Here is a 19,267-nt window from a genome sequence, read left to right as displayed (position 1 = left end):
ACAGCCACATCTCCCCCACCACAGAGGTCCCCCGCCCATCAGACAGCCGCATCTCCCCCACCACAGAGGTCACCCGCCCATCAGACAGCCACATCTCTCCCACCACAGAGGTCACCCGCCCATCAGACAGCCGCATCTCTCCCACCACAGAGGACACCCGCCCATTACATTTACATTTAAGTCATTTAGCAGACGCTCTTATCCAGAGCGACTTACAAATTGGTGCTTTCACCTTATGACATCCAGTGGAACAGCCACTTTACAATAGTGCATCTAGGTCTTTTAAGGGGGGTGAGAAGGATTACTTTATCCTATCCTAGGTATTCCTTAAAGAGGTGGGGTTCCAGGTGTCTCCGGAAGGTGGTGATTGACTCCGCTGTCCTGGCGTCGTGAGGGAGTTTGTTCCACCATTGGGGGGCCAGAGCAGCGAACAGTTTTGACTGGGCTGAGCGGGAACTGTACTTCCTCAGTGGTAGGGAGGCGAGCAGGCCAGAGGTGGATGAACGCAGTGCCCTTGTTTGGGTGTAGGGCCTGATCAGAGCCTGGAGGTACTGAGGTGCCGTTCCCCTCACAGCTCCGTAGGCAAGCACCATGGTCTTGTAGCGGATGCGAGCTTCAACTGGAAGCCAGTGGAGAGAGCGGAGGAGCGGGGTGACGTGAGAGAACTTGGGAAGGTTGAACACCAGACGGGCTGCGGCGTTCTGGATGAGTTGTAGGGGTTTAATGGCACAGGCAGGGAGCCCAGCCAACAGCGAGTTGCAGTAATCCAGACGGGAGATGACAAGTGCCTGGATTAGGACCTGCGCCGCTTCCTGTGTGAGGCAGGGTCGTACTCTGCGGATGTTGTAGAGCATGAACCTACAGGAACGGGCCACCGCCTTGATGTTAGTTGAGAACGACAGGGTGTTGTCCAGGATCACGCCAAGGTTCTTAGCGCTCTGGGAGGAGGACACGATGGAGTTGTCAACCGTGATGGCGAGATCATGGAACGGGCAGTCCTTCCCCGGGAGGAAGAGCAGCTCCGTCTTGCCGAGGTTCAGCTTGAGGTGGTGATCCGTCATCCACACTGATATGTCTGCCAGACATGCAGAGATGCGATTCGCCACCTGGTCATCAGAGGGGGAAAGGAGAAGATTAATTGTGTGTCGTCTGCATAGCAATGATAGGAGAGACCATGTGAGGTTATGACAGAGCCAAGTGACTTGGTGTATAGCGAGAATAGGAGAGGGCCTAGAACAGAGCCCTGGGGGACACCAGTGGTGAGAGCGCATGGTGAGGAGACCATGCCACCTGGTAGGAGCGACCTGTCAGGTAGGACGCAATCCAAGCGTGGGCCGCGCCGGAGATGCCCAACTCGGAGAGGGTGGAGAGGAGGATCTGATGGTTCACAGTATCGAAGGCAGCCGATAGGTCTAGAAGGATGAGAGCAGAGGAGAGAGAGTTAGCTTTAGCAGTGCGGAGTGCCTCCGTGATACAGAGAAGAGCAGTCTCAGTTGAATGACTAGTCTTGAAACCTGACTGATTTGGATCAAGAAGGTCATTCTGAGAGAGATAGCGGGAGAGCTGGCCAAGGACGGCACGTTCAAGAGTTTTGGAGAGAAAAGAAAGAAGGGATACTGGTCTGTAGTTGTTGACATCGGAGGGATCGAGTGTAGGTTTTTTCAGAAGGGGTGCAACTCTCGCTCTCTTGAAGACGGGAGGGACGTAGCCAGCGGTCAGGGATGAGTTGATGAGCGAGGTGAGGTAAGGGAGAAGGTCACCGGAGATGGTCTGGAGAAGAGAGGAGGGGATAGGGTCAAGCGGGCAGGTTGTTGGGCGGCCGGCCGTCACAAGACGCGAGATGTCATCTGGAGAGAGAGGGGAGAAAGAGGTCAGAGCACAGGGTAGGGCAGTGTGAGCAGAACCAGCGGTGTCGTTTGACTTAGCAAACGAGGATCGGATGTCGTCGACCTTCTTTTCAAAATGGTTGACGAAGTCATCTGCAGAGAGGGAGGAGGGGGGGGGAGGAGGATTCAAGAGGGAGGAGAAGGTGGCAAAGAGCTTCCTAGGGTTAGAGGCAGATGCTTGGAATTTAGAGTGGTAGAAAGTGGCTTTAGCAGCAGAGACAGAGGAGGAAAATGTAGAGAGGAGGGAGTGAAAGGATGCCAGGTCCGCAGGGAGGCGAGTTTTCCTCCATTTCCGCTCGGCTGCCCAGAGCCCTGCCCATCAGACAGCCACATCTCCCCCACCACAGGAGGTCACCCGCCCATCAGACAGATGTAGACAATGCATACCCTTGGCTTCACCACTCTGTCTTTCCAAACCAAAGAAGAAGGATCTGGGAGCATCCATCTCCTTGAGCATGGAGAACCTGGCTCTTACAAGTGCTCCCTTTGCTTTAACCTGGAAAAAACTGCCCAGGTCCCTACATAATTCAGCTAAATTAGCCTGGAGGCCTACAGTGAGTATTCACCACCCTTGGCATTTTTCCTATTTTGTTGCACTGCAACCTGTGATTGAAATTTAAATTTGGATTTCTTGTAATGGACATACACAAAATAGTCAAAATTGGTGAAGTGAAAAAAAGGATGTAAAAAAAAAAAAAAAAACAATACAGAAAAGTGGTGCATATGTATCTTTACTATGAAGCCCCTAAATAAGATCTGGTGCAACCAATTATCTTCAGAAGTCACGTAATTAGTTACATAATGTTCAACCTGTGTGCAATCTAAGTGTCACATGATCTGTCACATGATCTCAGTATACATACACCTGTTCTGAAAGGCCCCAGAGTCTGCAATACCACTAAGCAAAGGGCATCACCAAGCAAAAGGCACCATGAAGACCAAGGAGCTCTCCAAACAGGACAGGGACAAAGTTGTAGAGAAGTACAGATCAGTGTTGAGTTATAAACATAAAAATAAAAACTTTGAACATCCCACAGAGCACCATTAAATCCATTATTAAAAATGGAAAGAACATGGCACCACAATAAACCTTCCCCGACACATACAAAGCCCTGCCCCGCCCTCCTTTCGGGAAAATCTGACCACGACTCCATTTTGTTGCTCCCAGCCTATATACAGAAACCAAAACAGGTCTGTTCAACGCTGGTCAGACCAATCTGATTCCACGCTTCAAGGTTGCTTCGATCACCTGGACTGGGATATGTTCCGCATAGCGTTGGACAACAACATTGATGAATACGCGGATTCAATGAGCGAGTTTATTAGCAAGTGCATCAGAGATGTTGTTCCCACAGCAACTATTAAAACCTTCCCCAACCAGAAACTGTGGATTGATGGCAGCATTCGTGCAAAACTGAAAGCGCGAACCACTGCTTTCAATCAGGGCAAGGCGACCGGTAACATGACCGAATACAAACAGTGTAGCTATTAACTTCTTTGGGGTACCCCGCCTTCTTCTCAATTTCCGCCTAAAGACATACCCTAATCTAAATGCCTGTAGCTCAGGCCCAAAAGCAAGGATATGCAAATTATTGGTATCATTTGAAAGGAAATGGATTTTGTGGAAATGAGAATTGAATGTAGGTGAATATAACACAATAGATCTGGTAGAAGAAAATACAAGGAAATAAACATACGTTTTCTGTTTTTTATTGTTGCTGCATCATCTTTCAAATGAACAAGAACAGCCAAACATACAGATAGGATGCTGGGGGTGATTTGAATGAAGAGGATAAGATGGGAACAATAGCTGAGCAAAGTGTTAGACAGATAACTTCAGAAATGAGCGAGTTACATGACATTGAGCATGAAGTCACCCAGGTGTCCCACACAAATGTACCCAAATCTACCCAAGTGGCCGAATTGGTACAGTGATACATTTTGAAGGAAATAACTATATAGAAAAAACATAAATGCTATTCTAACACACCCCCCCCAAATTTGTAAAAATTTTTTTTTAAATAAATAATAATAATTGAATGTAAACAAATAACAAGGGTAACAATTTACACATTTTCTATTTACAATATTGTGAAGACCCTCAGTCCTCTACACTATATTGTGCTGCTGGTGCCATGGCCCATAGTAGTCTATTTCTGGTGTAAAGCAGAGGCTTACTGAACAGGTGGTGCAGGTGATGGGGCATTTCCTGTGACAAAAGGCACAACGACATCTCCCTACTGTGCCCCTTTTGCCCTGAGGCACATTCATGCCTGCAGAGATGAATCTGGGAAGGTGAACACCACTGGTTGGAGCAGAAGGGACAGAGGTAGAGGGGACAGAAGGTGCTGCAGTGGACTAGTTGTAGCTAGCAAACTCCTGGTTGAGCAGCTCCCAGAAGGCTAGCTGTGAGATGGGGGGCTGTCCACAGCTCTTGGCCATTTCCTTCTGGAGGATGAAGGCGTTCACCACAGCAATGTCGATGAAATTATAAAAAAATGTCTTGTACCATTTCATGGTCTGTGGACAACATTGTAGTATCCTATCAGTGCATCTGACAGGTCCACACCTCCCATGCCCTTGTTGTAGTCCTTCACAGCAGCTGGAATGCGGACATTTTTTGTGGTCCACGCCCCGCTACCCTCCTTCACACGCCTGACGACGTGATCGCCACTGAAGGACTTGTGGATAGTTGTGCACATGACCACCTCTCTGGTAGCCATCCACTTTACAAAGAGCAGGCCATCTTCACGAATGCATCGCATGGTACCCCGCTCAGTCTGCTTAGGCATGTCGTTCACCTCACAGATCACTGCACCTGTACATAGCCCATCCAACTACCTCATCCCCATAATGTATTTATTTATTTATCTTGCTCCTTTGCTCCCAGGTACCTCTACTTGCACATTCATCTTCTGCACATGTACCATTCTGTGACGACCCCAACCGAAGGTGCCTTCCCGAAGGGGGCTTCCCGAAGGTGGCTTTACTGCAAAAGCGATTATCGATCAGTAGACAACATATTAGGTACAGTTGCAGCAAAGTAGATTAGTGACGAAAGTCAGAAATAGCAATAAAATTCATCAATTATTTTTGAATATCTTCTTCTTTTGGCAATAGTAAAGGTCACGACGAAACAATAAAGTGTCATTTTGTTCGATATAAAACATTTTTATAGCCTAACACAAAACATTTTGTAAATGGCTTGTGTCGTAAATTCAGTGTCCTTCAACTTTGGACATAACATTTGATGGAATTACTCACTCTAAACGGACGTTTATCGAGTCATGTTTGGTTTCATTGCAATCCTCTGTTTGTTAGTAAAACAACCACACTTCATGGTTCTTTTCCCGGGCATATTGATCGAAAGGAACTGATTTGAACACACCAAAAAATTATCTCATTGCGCACCAATGATATGACCGGTTCTTCGTTGATTGACTGTATTTCAGACCAATGACCACAGATCGTCTTGAAATCTAGCTGGGTAGATAGCCAATGAGCTGAGGTAAACGGCAACATGTGATGGTTCTATCCAGGAAGACAATCCTTTGTGGGAAACTCAAGCATATAGACACAACCATTCGCCATTGAACATTCTACGAGAAGCAGCCACGCTGGTTACACGCAGCATTTCTGTTTTGAGAGCATTTTCAGAGAAGAATTATGGCAAGTAAAGCTTTTAAAATCGAAGACAAAGACAAAATATACAGATCTACATGATATCATTGATGAAATTGATAGTGAACTCCAAGATGATTCAGACAGTGAGAATTCTTTTGACTCTAAATCTGAGGTGATGTTCCTGTATGGAGCAGATTCTGTGTTGGATTGGTGAGTAACGTTGTTTGAAATCAACAATATCAAATATTATTAATTTGAGTTGTTTGAGATATTTTTTATTTTATTTGCCATTTATCAAAATATGATGTCACGCTCTGGTCTTAGTATTTTGTGTATTCTTTATTATTTTGGTCAGGCCAGGGTGTGACATGGGTTTATTGTGGTGTGTTTTGTCTTGGGGTTTTGTTAGGTATTGGGTTTGTGGCTTAGTGGGGGTATCTAGCATAGTCTATGGCTGTCTGGAGTGGTTCTCAATCAGAGGCAGGTGTTTATCGTTGTCTCTGATTGGGAACCATATTTAGGCAGCCATATTCTTTGGGTGATTGTTCCTGTCTCTGTGTTTGTTTGCACCAGATAGGCTGTATAGGTTTTCAAGTTACGTTTTTTTTGTATTCATTTTTTCATCGTCATTAAACATGTATCAAGAATACCACGCTGCATTTTGGTCCGACTCTCCTTCAGCGCAAGAAAACCGTAACATATGACTAGTACATGAAATATAAAGTACACATAAGTATAATGAAATGTATAAAGTACACATTGCTCTACATTGTGGGTGTATGTCTGTGTTTCTGTGTGTCTGTAAATATTACATATATTTTACATGTATTTTATCTAAACATGGAATGGACAACACCTCACCTTTAGTGATTGTTTACTTACTCTATATATATATATATATAGTCTGTGTCTTTATTTCCCAGTCCCAGAGATTCTGATTGGGAGCCCATACTGCCAACGTGCAAATCCCCCACTGAAGCTGGTCCATCCAGGAGCTTGCTAGCTACAGCAAGACCACTGTAGCACCTTCTGTCCCCTCTACCTCTGTCCCTTCTGCTCCTTCAACCAGTGGTGTGCACATGCCTAAATTCATCATTGCAGGCAGGAATGTGCCTCATGGCAAAAAGGGCTCAGTAGGGAGGCTTCGTTGTGCTCTTTGCCACAAGAAATCCCCTGTCACCTGCTCCACCTGTTCAGTGACCCTCTGCTTCACACCAGAAAGAGACTGCTATGGGCTATGGCATCAGCAGTACAATATTGTGTAGAGGACTGAGGGTCTTCACATTATTGAACATTGAAAGTGTAAATAGTTGTCACACCCTGACCATAGTTTGCTTTGTATGTTTTGTTTGGTCAGGGTGTGATCTGAGTGGGCATTCTATGTTGTGTGTCTAGTTTGTCTGTTTCAGTGTTTGGCCTGATATGGTTCTCAATCAGAGGCAAGTGTTAGTCATTGTCTCTGATTGGGAACCATATTTAGGTAGCCTGTTTGGTGTGTGTTGTGGGTGATTGTGTCCTGTGTCAGTGTTTGTACCACACAGGACTGTTTCGGGTTTTCACGTTTCTTGTTTTTGTAGTTTATTCATGTATGGTTTCATTATTAAAGAACTATGAATTATAACCATGCTGCATTTTGGTCCGCCTCTCCTTCACCAGAAGAATCCCGTAACAATAGTTAACCTTGTTATTATTATATATTTTTTTAAATATTCATTTTTTTTCAATTTTTCAAATATATATTTTTGGGGTTATGTTAGAATAATTGTTTTGTATTTTGTATATAGTTATTTGCATCAATGTATCAATGTACCAATTCTGCCACTTGGGTACATTTGGGAAACTTGGACACCTGGGTGACTTCATGCTCAATGGCATGTACCTCACTCATTCCTGAAGGTATCTGTCTGAAACTTTGGTCAAATACTGTTGCCTACTTATGTTCTTATTTGAAATTATCCCCAGTATCATATCTGAATGTTTGGCTGTTCTTGTTTTTTTAAAAGATGCAACAACAGTAAAATAACAGAAAACGTCTGTTTATTTCCTTGTATTTCTCCTACCAGATCTGTTGTGTTATATTCTCCTACATTCAATTCACATTTCCACTTCAGAGTGTTTCCTTTCAAATTATACCAGGAATATGCATATCCTTGTTTCTGGGCCTGTGCTACAGGCAGTTCGATTAGGGTATGTTTCAGGTGGAAATTGAGAAAATAGGGAGGGCTATCCTTAACAGGTTGTAAAAACACTCACACAAACACACACAAACACTCATGCACACACCCTCACACACTTACAGAAACACACAAACACAGACATTCACACAAACTCTCTTTGGTAATGTTTGGAGTAAAGGACATGTTATGACCAGATGCCTCCAGTCTAGTACAGTCCCCTGGTTTGGAGTAGAGGATATATTTTGACCAGATGCCTCCAGTCTAGTACAGTCCCCTGGTTTGTAGCTATAGGATCAGAAACAGTGGAGGTGGGAGGTCAAACTGATCTAATTTGGAAGTTTTTCATAAATCTCCCCGGTCGGTAAGCGTCCTTGCTTTGCAACGACCGTCACAGCCACAAAGCCATAAGCCCCATCCATTTCTGACATTTTTATTCTTAATCAAATTTGCTTTTAAACCCAACCCTAACCACAATGCTAAATTTATGACTAACCCTAACCTGTTGACTCTGTGGTTCAGGCAGGCAGCAAGCGAAAACCCCTAACCTGTTGACTTTCTGGTTCAGGCAGGCAGCAAGTGAAAACCCCTAACCTGTTGACTTTCTGGTTCAGGCAGGCAGCAAGTGAAAACCCTTTGCAAGAGAAGCAGAAATGAAAGAGAAAAGTTGACCAATGTCAACTGTGTTTTTGATGATGCAGTCATTCTATTGATTTAATACATTATTCTGATGAGCAAGGCTTTGTTTAATATTCTAGAGTGACAAGTAATGACAAAAGAGACGCTCATTTATATTAGAGCAACTTACAGAACGTCAATATTCAATTGAGGGGATGATTTTCACATAAATCAGTTTCACCATTTAAAAGTGAAGGCCATTTATCTACAGTAGAGTCCCCCCATTTGAATGTGTATCTACAGTAGAGTCCCCCCATTTGAATGTGTATCTACAGTAGAGTCCCCCCATTTGAATGTGTATCTACAGTAGAGTCCCCCCATTTGAATGTGTATCTACAGTAGAGTCCCCCCATTTGAATGTGTATCTACAGTAGAGTCCCCCCATTTTAATGTGTATCTACAGTAGAGTCCCCCCATTTGAATGTGTATCTACAGTAGAGTCCCCCCATTTGAATGTGTATCTGCAGTAGAGTCCCCCCATTTGAATGTGTATCTGCAGTAGAGTCCCCCCATTTGAATGTGTATCTGCAGTAGAGTCCCCCCATTTGAATGTGTATCTACAGTAGAGTCCCCCCATTTGAATGTGTATCTACAGTAGAGTCCCCCCATTTGAATGTGTATCTACAGTAGAGTCCCCCCATTTGAATGTGTATCTGCAGTAGAGTCCCCCCATTTGAATGTGTATCTACAGTAGAGTCCCCCATTTGAATGTGTATCTACAGTAGAGTCCCCCATTTGAATGTGTATCTACAGTAGAGTCCCCCATTTGAATGTGTATCTGCAGTAGAGTCCCCCATTTGAATGTGTATCTGCAGTAGAGTCCCCCATTTGAATGTGTATCTACAGTAGAGTCCCCCATTTGAATGTGTATCTACAGTAGAGTCCCCCCATTTGAATGTGTATCTACAGTAGAGTCCCCCCATTTGAATGTGTATCTGCAGTAGAGTCCCCCCATTTGAATGTGTATCTACAGTAGAGTCCCCCCATTTGAATGTGTATCTGGATAAATTCACTTATAGCGTATTACATAATAATCAAAGTCCCACATTCCCATGACGACATCAAGCTGGTGACTCTACATACTGAATTTTGTTTTGGTTCTGTTTCAAATGATGTTGTTCCCAACAGAAATGGTAAATCATGTATTGTGTCATTTTGGAGTCACTTCTAATGTAAAAAAGCATAGGATATGTTTCTGAAAACTTCTACATTAATGTAGATGTCTCCATCATTACGGATAATCATGAATGAGAAAGTTACAGATGCACAAAGACCATTCCCCCAAAACATACTAACCTCTTACCATTACCAATAACAGGGGAGGTTAGCAGTTTTTGGGGTGTATGGATAACATCTGATAATTCCCAAACCCCCCACATACACTCATCTGTCACAATTATACCCGCAACAAACACATAGGGACATTGCTAAATCCTACGGGTAGCACTCCTCATACCTCCATTCCTCTGTACCCACCCCTCTACTCTTCCCACCCTCAGTGGTGAGGTGAAAGGTCATGGAAACGTCAGCTGTGGTAGAGAGCGGGGGAGGTAGAAAGAGGAGGGGGAGGGGAAGGCAGAGAGAGGAGGGGAGAGGGGAAGGCAGAGAGAGGAGGGGAGAGGGGGAGCTAGAGAGAGGAGGGGAGAGGGGGAGGTAGAGAGAGGAGGGGAGAGGATGAGGTAGAGAGAGGAGGGGAGAGGATGAGGTAGAAAGCGGAGGGGAGAGGGGGAGGTAGAAAGAGGAGGGGAGAGGGGAGGTAGAGAAGAGGAGGGGAAAGGGGGAGGTAGAAAGAGGAGGGGAGAGGGGAGGTAGAGAGTGCAGTGGAAAGGGGGAGGTAGAGAGAGGAGGGGAGAGGGTGAGGTAGAGTGCAGTGGAGAGGGGAAGGTAGAGAGAGGAGGGGAGAGGAGGAGGTAGAGAGAGGAGGGGAGAGGGGGAGGTAGAGAGAGGAGGGGAGAGGGAAAGGTAGAGAAAGGAGGGGGAGGTAGAAGGCAGAATCTCTTATCACCCTGAGGATGGTTCTACACATCATAGAGCTGGCTGATCTATATTTGCCATTTAGCTCACCACAACCGTCAGAACATAACTCATCAAGAGAGACGTGTGTGTGTGTGTGTGTGTGTGTGTGCGTGTGCGTGTGCGTGTGGATGGTTGTGTGTGTGTGTGTGTGTGTGTGTGTGTGTTTGTGTATGTGTGTGTTTGTATTTCTCCAAAGGACTTAGTTGCAACGGCTAATTAGCTTAATGTTCCTTTATTCCTCATTAATTACCCATTTTTTAAGACCATACAACAGCCACGAGAGAGAGAGAAAGAAAGAAACAGGGAGAGAAAGAGGAAGAAGAGAGAGAGAGAGAGAGAGAGAGAGAGGAGAGAGAGAGAGACAGCCAGACAGACAGAGAAAGACAGAAACAGGGAGAGAAAGAGGGAGAGACAGACAGACAGACAGACAGAAACAGACAGACAGACAGAGAAAGAAAGAAAGAAACACGGAGAGAGAGAGGGTGTAGCCCATAACACAACATGAAGAGTCAAACACACTTACACACACCTTCACACACCTACACACAAACACACTCCTGTACCTACACCCACACACAGCTACTGAACACCTACACACACCTACACCTACACACACAGACACAAACACACACCTACCCATACACACACACACACACACACACACACACATACACAGCATTGAATCATTTATCTGTTTTTTATTTGTGCTATGTTTGTCATGCATTAAATATGCCCAGGCACAAAGAGAGAGTTAAAGCCTGGAAAGAGGAGTTGTAGAGAAAGACTGCAACAACACACAATAACATGAAAACCCACAGAACAGGGAATATTTTGTGTATTGCAGAGGAAACAAATAGCGTTTACATAATTAATGTTGTTTAACAAACTGCTCTGCGTTTCACTGTGACTAACAAGCCAGGCAGAGGGAAAGAGGGAGAATGCCAATTGTCTTCATTACAGAAAACATGCTTCAGTCACTGACCATGACTCGACACACACACACAACACACACACAAACACATATACTCTCTGTGTGCTCAAAGTTATCAAATTATCTCTCCGGCTTTGTTTGTCGCTCACTACCATCCATTCTGACATGATTGAAACGGGCCACAGGAAAAGCTGGGTGAACAGAAGGCGTCGCTACACCACTTCCTGCCCTGCCTCCCAGTGGGAGTGTTGTGCTGTGATTAAATCCGTTCCCACATGCTTCTCCATCAGAACTTGGGTCTTCCCCTCATGTTCAAGGGAAAAATAAATTAACAGTCTTTATCGCTTTTAAAGCCTTCAAACACAAGCACAATGAAGCACACAGCTGTCTCTCTCTCTCACATGCTCTCTCTTGCAATGCATGCTGGGAGTTTTTGGGAGTTTGAGTGTTTGGTGGGGAGGGCTCCATCCTAACCTATTTTCTTGATTCTGTCCTTGGTCTTTTGTTTCAATTTGTATTTTCTATGGTGGGTTAATGCACTATTTGTTTTAGCGGTAACCACAGGTTTTTTCAAAGTTAGCGTGGAAGAGGACAGAGTTGTAGTTTCCTTGGGTTTGGAAAGTGTGGTGCGAGTGATGACTTCTCAGCCTAGCGCGAGGGAGACACTGTCGTTACGACATGGATTCAGGTGTGTTCCTGAGAATGGAGAGAATGGAGGAGGTTCTGCTCGCAGTCGGTGAACAGGTAGGAGCTGAATTTATACATTCCGCATCCAGAATGAACAAAGCTGTGGTTGTGTTCATGAAAGAGCAAATTTGGTTGGTAGGCTAATTGCTAGTGGAATATTTGTAAGGGGGGTGTTGGTGCCAATTTCTCCTCTTTCTACCCCTTTGACCAGGGTGGTAGTTGCAAATTTGCCTCCATTTGTTACGGATGATCAATTCAGGAAAGAGCTGAGTTTTGGTAAGTCTGCTAGCGGTTTTCGTGTCGGCAGGTTTTCAGGCAGATGCCGTTAAGCATGTTGTTTCAGTCCGGAGGCAAGTGTTCATGTTTCTGAATAACAATGAGAAACAGCTAAATGTGCATTTTAAAGTGAGGCATGGGGAGGGGCTCTACGCAGGGTTTGCCAGCACAGAGAGTCTATGGTGTTTTGAGTGTGGGGATTTTGGGGCATGAGAACTTTGCATGCCCACATCAAGGCCGTAGTCAGGGTGAGGATACAAGCGCCCCCAGGGGGGAAATTGAGGACAACGTGCAGGGGACAGTAAGACGCAGTTAGCAGAGGCTGGGCCAAGTCATGTTATGGATGGGGTGTAGACGAGGCTGGGCCAAGTCATATTATGGATGGGGTGTAGATGAGGCTGGGCCTAGTCAGGTTATAGATGGTGGTGTAGATTATGCTGGGCCTAGTCAGGTTGTGGATGGTGGTGTAGATGATGCTGGGCCTAGTCAGGTTATGAATGGTGGTGTAGATGATGCTGGGCCTAGTCAGGTTGTGGATGTTGGTGTAGATGATGCTGAGCCTAGTCAGGTTATGGAGGGTGGTGTAGCTGAGGCTGGGTCTAGTCAGGTTATGGAGGATGGTGTATATAAGGCTGGGTCTAGTCAGGTTATGGAGGGTGGTGTAGCTGAGGCTGGGTCTAGTCAGGTTATGGAGGGTGGTGTAGCTGAGGCTGGGTCTAGTCAGGTTATGGATGGTGGTGTAGATGATGCTGGGCCTAGTTAGGTTATGAATGGTGGTGTAGATGATGCTGGGCCTAGTCAGGTTATGGAGGGTAGTGTATCTGAGGCTGGGTCTAGTCAGGTTATGGAGGGTGGTGTATATAAGGCTGGGTCTAGTCAGGTTATGGAGGGTGGTGTAGCTGAGGCTGGGTCTAGTCAGGTTATGGAGGGTGGTGTAGCTGAGGCTGGGTCTAGTCAGGTTATGGAGGGTGGTGTATATAAGGCTGGGTCTAGTCAGGTTATGGAGGGTGGTGTAGCTGAGGCTGGGTCTAGTCAGGTTATGGAGGGTGGTGTATATGAGGCTGGGTCTAGTCAGGTTATGGAGGGTGGTGTAGATGATGCTGGGTCTAGTCAGGTTATGTAGGGTGGTGTAGATGATGCTGGGTCTAGTCATCCTATAGAGGGTGGTGTAGATGAGGCTGGGTCTAGTCAGGTTATGGATGGTGGTGTAGATGAGGCTGGGTCTAGTCAGGTTATGGATGGTGGTGTAGATGAGGCTGGGTCTAGTCAGGTTATGGAGGGTGGTGTAGATGATTCTGGGCCTAGTCATGCTATGGGGGGTGGTGTAGATGATGCTGGGTCTAGTCAGGTTATCGAGGGTGGTGTAGATTATTCTGGGCCTAATCATGCTATGGGGGGTGGTGTAGATGATGCTGGGTCTAGTCAGGTTATGGAGGGTGGTGTAGATTATTCTGGGCCTAATCATGCTATGGGGGGTGGTGTAGATGATGCTGGGTCTAGTCAGGTTATGGAGGGTGGTGTAGATTATTCTGTGCCTAATCATGCTATGGGGGGTGGTGTAGATGATGCGGGGTCTAGTCAGGTTATGCTAGTGAATGAGGAGAGTATAGTGGGGAAGTGTAAGAGACTAGGGTGGTGTAGATGATGCTGGGTCTAGTGAGGTTATGGATGGTGGTATAGATGATGCTGGGTCTAGTCAGGTTGTGGATGGTGGTGTAGATGATGCTGGGCCTAGTCAGGTTATGAATGGTGGTGTAGATGATGCTGGGCCTAGTCGGGTTATGAATGGTGGTGTAGATGATGCTGAGCCTAGTCAGGTTATGGATGGTGGTGTAGATGATGCTGGGCCTAGTCAGGTTATGGAGGGTGGGTGGGGTTATATCCTTCATGTTTGGCCCTGTCCGGGGGTGTCCTCGGATGGGGCCACAGTGTCTCCTGACCCCTCCTGTCTCAGCCTCCAGTATTTATGCTGCAGTAGTTTATGTGTCGGGGGGCTGGGGTCAGTTTGTTATATCTGGAGTACTTCTCCTGTCCTATTCGGTGTGCTGTGTGAATCTAAGTGTGCGTTCTCTAATTCTCTCCTTCTCTCTTTCTTTCTCTCTCTCGGAGGACCTGAGCCCTAGGACCATGCCCCAGGACTACCTGACATGATGACTCCTTGCTGTCCCCAGTCCACCTGGCCATGCTGTTGTTCCAGTTTCAACTGACCTGAGCCCTAGGACCATGCCCCAGGACTACCTGACATGATGACTCCTTGCTGTCCCCAGTCCACCTGGCCATGCTGCTGCTCCAGTTTCAACTGTTCTGCCTTACTATTATTCGACCATGCTGGGCATTTATGAACATTTGAACATCTTGGCCATGTTCTGTTATAATCTCCACCCGGCACAGCCAGAAGAGGACTGGCCACCCCACATATGCTCTCTCTAATTCTCTCTTTCTTTCTCTCTCTCGGAGGACCTGAGCCCTAGGACCGTGCCCCAGGACTACCTGACATGATGACTCCTTGCTGTCCCCAGTTCACCTGACTGTGCTGCTGCTCCTTACTATTATTCGACCATGCTGGTCATTTATGAACATTTGAACATCTTGGCCATGTTCTGTTATAATCTCCACCCGGCACAGCCAGAAGAGGACTGGCCACCCCACATAGCCTGGTTCCTCTCTAGGTTTCTTCCTAGGTTTTGGCCTTTCTAGGGAGTTTTTCCTAGCCACCGTGCTTCTACACCTGCATTGCTTGCTGTTTGGGGTTTTAGGCTGGGTTTCTGTACAGCACTTTGAGATATCAGCTGATGTACGAAGGGCTATATAAATACATTTGATTTTATTTTATTTGATTTGGTGTAGCTGAGGCTGGGTCTAGTCAGGTTATGGAGGGTGGTGTAGATGATGCTGGGCCTAGTTAGGTTATGAATGGTGGTGTAGCTGAGGCTGGGTCTAGTCAGGTTATGGAGGGTGGTGTAGCTGAGGCTGGGTCTAGTCAGGTTATGGAGGGTGGTGTAGCTGAGGCTGGGTCTAGTCAGGTTATGGAGGGTGGTGTAGCTGAGGCTGGGTCTAGTCAGGTTATGGATGGTGGTGTAGATGATGCTGGGTCTAGTCAGGTTATGGAGGGTGGTGTAGATGATGCTGGGTCTAGTCAGGTTATTCTAGCGGATGAGGAGAGTATAGTGGGGAAGTGTAAGAGACTAGGGTGGTGTAGATTATGCTGGGTCTAGTCAGGTTATGGATGGTGGTTTAGATGATGCTGCTCCTAGTCAGGTTATGGATGGTGGTATAGATGATGCTGGGTCTAGTCAGGTTATTCTAGTGGATGAGGAGAGTATAGTGGGGAAGTGTAAGAGACTAGGGTGGTGTAGCTGATGCTGGGTCTAGTCAGGTTATTCTAGTGAATGAGGAGAGTATAGTGGGGAAGTGTAAGAGACTAGGGTGGTGTAGATGAGGCTGGGTCTAGTCAGGTTATTCTAGTGGATGAGGAGAGTATAGTGGGGAAGTGTAAGAGACTAGGGTGGTGTAGATGAGGCTGGGTCTAGTCAGGTTATTCTAGTGGATGAGGAGAGTATAGTGGGGAAGTGTAAGAGACTAGGGTGGTGTAGATGAGGCTGGGTCTAGTCAGGTTTTGGATGGTGGTATAGATGATGCTGGATCTAGTCAGGTTATCCTAGTGGATGAGGAGAGTATAGTGGGGAAGTGTAAGAGACTAGGGTGGTGTAGATGATGCTGGGTCTAGTCAGGTTATGGATGGTGGTATAGATGAGGCTGGGTCTAGTCAGGTTATGGATGGTGGTATAGATGAGGCTGGGTCTAGTCAGGTTATGGATGGTGGTATAGATGAGGCTGGGTCTAGTCAGGTTATTCTAGTGGATGAGGAGAGTATAGTGGGGAAGTGTAAGAGACTAGGGTGGTGTAGATGAGGCTGGGTCTAGTCAGGTTATTCTAGTGGATGAGGAGAGTATAGTGGGGAAGTGTAAGAGACTAGGGTGGTGTAGATGAGGCTGGGTCTAGTCAGGTTATGCTAGTGGATGAGGAGAGTATAGTGGGGAAGTGTAATAGACTAGGGTGGTGTAGATGATGCTGGGTCTAGTCAGGTTATTCTAGTGGATGAGGAGAGTATAGTGGGGAAGTGTAAGAGACTAGGGTGGTTAGATGAGGCTGGGTCTAGTCAGGTTATTCTAGTGGATGAGGAGAGTATAGTGGGGAAGTGTAAGAGACTAGGGTGGTATAGATGAGGCTGGGTCTAGTCAGGTTATGCTAGTGGATGAGGAGAGTATAGTGGGGAAGTGTAAGAGACTAGGGTGGTGTAGATGATGCTGGGTCTAGTCAGGTTATGGAGGGTGGTGTAGATGAGGCTGGGTCCAGTCAGGTTATTCTAGTATATGAGGAGAGTATAGTGGGGAAGTGTAAGAGACTAGGGGGGAGGAGGAGGGTGTCAAGCGGAAAAGGAAAAAAGGAGAGAAGAAAGGAGGTGGGAGGGGAGCGGCTGGTGTGGTCAAAGGCACCAAGGAACCTTTACCTGGTGCTGGGAGGGGGGGGGTTGGGGACCCTGACCAGAGAGGAAGGGCAGGTGGTCAGGATGGGAGATTTTTTATTTAAATTTCATTTTTATTTCACCTTTATTTAACCAGGTAGGCTAGTTGAGAACACGTTCTCATTTGCAACTGCGACCTGGCCAAGATAAAGCAAAGCAGTTTGACACACAATAACACAGAGTTACACATGGAGTAAACAAACATACTGTCTATAATACAGTAGAAAAAGTATATATACAGTGTGTGCAAATGAGGTAGAATAAAGGAGTTAAGGCAATAAATAGGCCATAGTGGCGAAGTAATTACAATATAGCAATTAAACACTGGAGTGAAAGATGTGCAGAAGATGAATGTGCAAGTACAGGGGTGCAAAGGAGCTAAATAAACATATAAATACGGTATGGGGATGAGGTAGTTGGATGGGCTATTTACAGAATGGGCTATGTACAGGTGCAGTGATCTGTGAGCTGCTCAGACAGCTGGTGCTTAAAGCTAGTGAGGGAGGTAAGAGTCTCCAGCTTCAGTGATTTTTGCAATTCATTCCAGTCATTGGCAACAGAGAACTGGATGGAAAGGTGGCCAAAGGAGGAATTGGCTTTGGGGGTGACTAGAGAGTTATTCCTGCTGGAGCGCGTGCTTCGGGTGGGTGCTGCTATGGTGACCAGTGAGCTGAGATAAGGCGGGGCGTTACCTATCAGAGACTTGTAGATGACTTGAAGCCAGTGGGTTTGGCGACGAGTATGAAGCAAGGGCCAGCCAACGAGAGCATACAGGTCGTAGTGGTGGGCAGTATATGGGGCTTTGGTGACAAAACAGATGGCACTGTGGTCGACTGCATCCAATTTGTTGAGTAGAGTGTTGGGGGCTATTTTGTAAATAACATCTCTGAAGTCGAGGATCGGCAGGATGGTCAGTTTTACGAGGACATGTTTGGCAGCATGAGTGAAGGATGCTTTGTTTGCGAAATAGGAAGCCAAATCTAGATTTAATTTTTGAATTGAGATGCTTAATGTGAGTCTGGAAGGAGAGTTTACAGGTATTTGTAGGGGTCCACATATTCTAAGTCAGAACCATCCAGAGTAGTGATGCTGGGCGGGCGGGCAGGTGTGGGCAACGATCGGTTGAAGAGCATGCATTTAGTTTTACTTGCATTTAAGAACAGTTGGAGGCCACGGAAGGAGAGTTGTATGGCATGGAAGCTCATCTGGAGGTTAGTTAAAACTTCACCAGGGTAGGGGGCACTATTTTCAGTTCCGGATGAAAAGCGTGCCCAAAGTAAAGTGCCTGCTACTCAGGCCCAGAAGCTAGGATATGTATATAATAGATTTGGATAGAAAACACTCTAAAGTTTCCAAAACGGTTACAATAACGTCTGTGAGTGTAACAGAACTGATATGGCAGGCAAAAACCTGAGAGAAATCCTTCCAGGAAGTGGGATTTTTTTTATTTTTGTAGTTTTCATTTGAATGCCATTACAGTATCCATTGACTTAGGACTCAAATTGCACTTCCTATGGCTTCCGCTAGAATGTCAACAGTGTTTAGAAATTGTTTCAGGCTTGTATTCTGAAAAATTAGGGATTAAGAGCACTCTGAATGAGTGGACACTGCAGTGGCCCAGAGCTTTTTAATGCGCGATTTCGAGAGCGTGCCTTTATTGTTTACCTTTTATATTGACAATGTTATTGTCCGGTTTAAATATTATTGATTATTTAGGCTAAAAACAACATGAGGAATGATTATAAACATCGTTTGACATGTTTCTACGAACTTTACGGATACTATTTGGATTTTTCGTCTGCCTGTTGTGACTGCGTTTGAGCCTGTGCATTACTGAACAAAACGTGTGAACAAAAGGTTTTTGGAAATAAACATGGACTTTATCGAACAAAACAAACATTTACTGAGTAAATGGGAGTCTCGTGAGTGCAACCATATGAAGATCATCAAATGTAAATGATTAATTTTGTCACTATTTCTGACTTGTGTAACTCCTCTACTTGGCTTGTTACTGTTTGTAATGATTTGTCTGCTGGGCGCTGTTCTCAGAATATCGTAGTGTATGCTTTCGCCGTAAAGCCTTTTTGAAATGTGACACCGTGGTTGGATTAACAAGAAGTTAATCTTTAAACCGATGTATAACACTTGTATGCTCACATGAATTGTTATGATGGGTATTTTTGTTTTTTGAATTTGGCACTCAGGAATTTCACTGGATGTTGGCCAGGTGGAACGCTACCACCCCATGTCCCATAGTGAGTTAACACGGTGTCCAAAGAAGGGCCAGAGGTATACAGAATGGTGTCGTCTGCGTAGAGGTAGATCAGAGAATCACCAGCAGCAAGAGCGACATCATTGATGTATACAAAGAATTGAACCCTGTGGAACCCCCATAGAGACTGCCAGATGTCCGGACAACAGGTCCTCCAATTTGACATACTGAACTGAACTCTGTCAGAGAAGTAGTTGG

General features: G+C 45.7%; 1 protein-coding gene across 1 annotated transcript; it reads right to left on the bottom strand.

Moving 5' to 3' along the window:
- Window positions 1-304: 304 nt before the first annotated feature.
- Window positions 305-4,678, bottom strand: LOC135573865 (uncharacterized). The gene is made up of 3 exons (XM_065024045.1): window positions 4,456-4,678; window positions 1,291-2,198; window positions 305-1,106 (listed from the first exon to the last, which is right to left on the bottom strand). The coding sequence occupies exons 1-3, from the start codon at window positions 4,676-4,678 to the stop codon at window positions 312-314; spliced, it is 1,926 nt and encodes a 641-aa protein (XP_064880117.1). The 3' UTR covers window positions 305-311.
- Window positions 4,679-19,267: the final 14,589 nt, after the last annotated feature.

Source organism: Oncorhynchus nerka, linkage group LG11, assembly GCF_034236695.1.
Source record: "Oncorhynchus nerka isolate Pitt River linkage group LG11, Oner_Uvic_2.0, whole genome shotgun sequence".
NCBI classification, from domain to species: domain Eukaryota; kingdom Metazoa; phylum Chordata; class Actinopteri; order Salmoniformes; family Salmonidae; genus Oncorhynchus; species Oncorhynchus nerka.
Note: the sequence above shows the minus strand (reverse complement) of the source record. Positions and strands in the feature narration are given on the sequence as shown.

What these genes read in the sequence shown, in the direction of transcription:
- LOC135573865 (XM_065024045.1), bottom strand. Translation starts at nt 4,678, where the DNA reads ATGCCTAAGCAGACTGAGCGGGGTACCATGCGATGCATTCGTGAAGAT. An exon ending in CTACAACAAGGGCATGGGAG is followed by an intron (nt 2,199 to 4,455) that starts GTGTGGACCTGT and finishes TCTGATGGGCAG; the next exon opens with GGCTCTGGGCAGCCGAGCGG. An exon ending in TGACAGGTCGCTCCTACCAG is followed by an intron (nt 1,107 to 1,290) that starts GTGGCATGGTCT and finishes TCTGATGACCAG; the next exon opens with GTGGCGAATCGCATCTCTGC.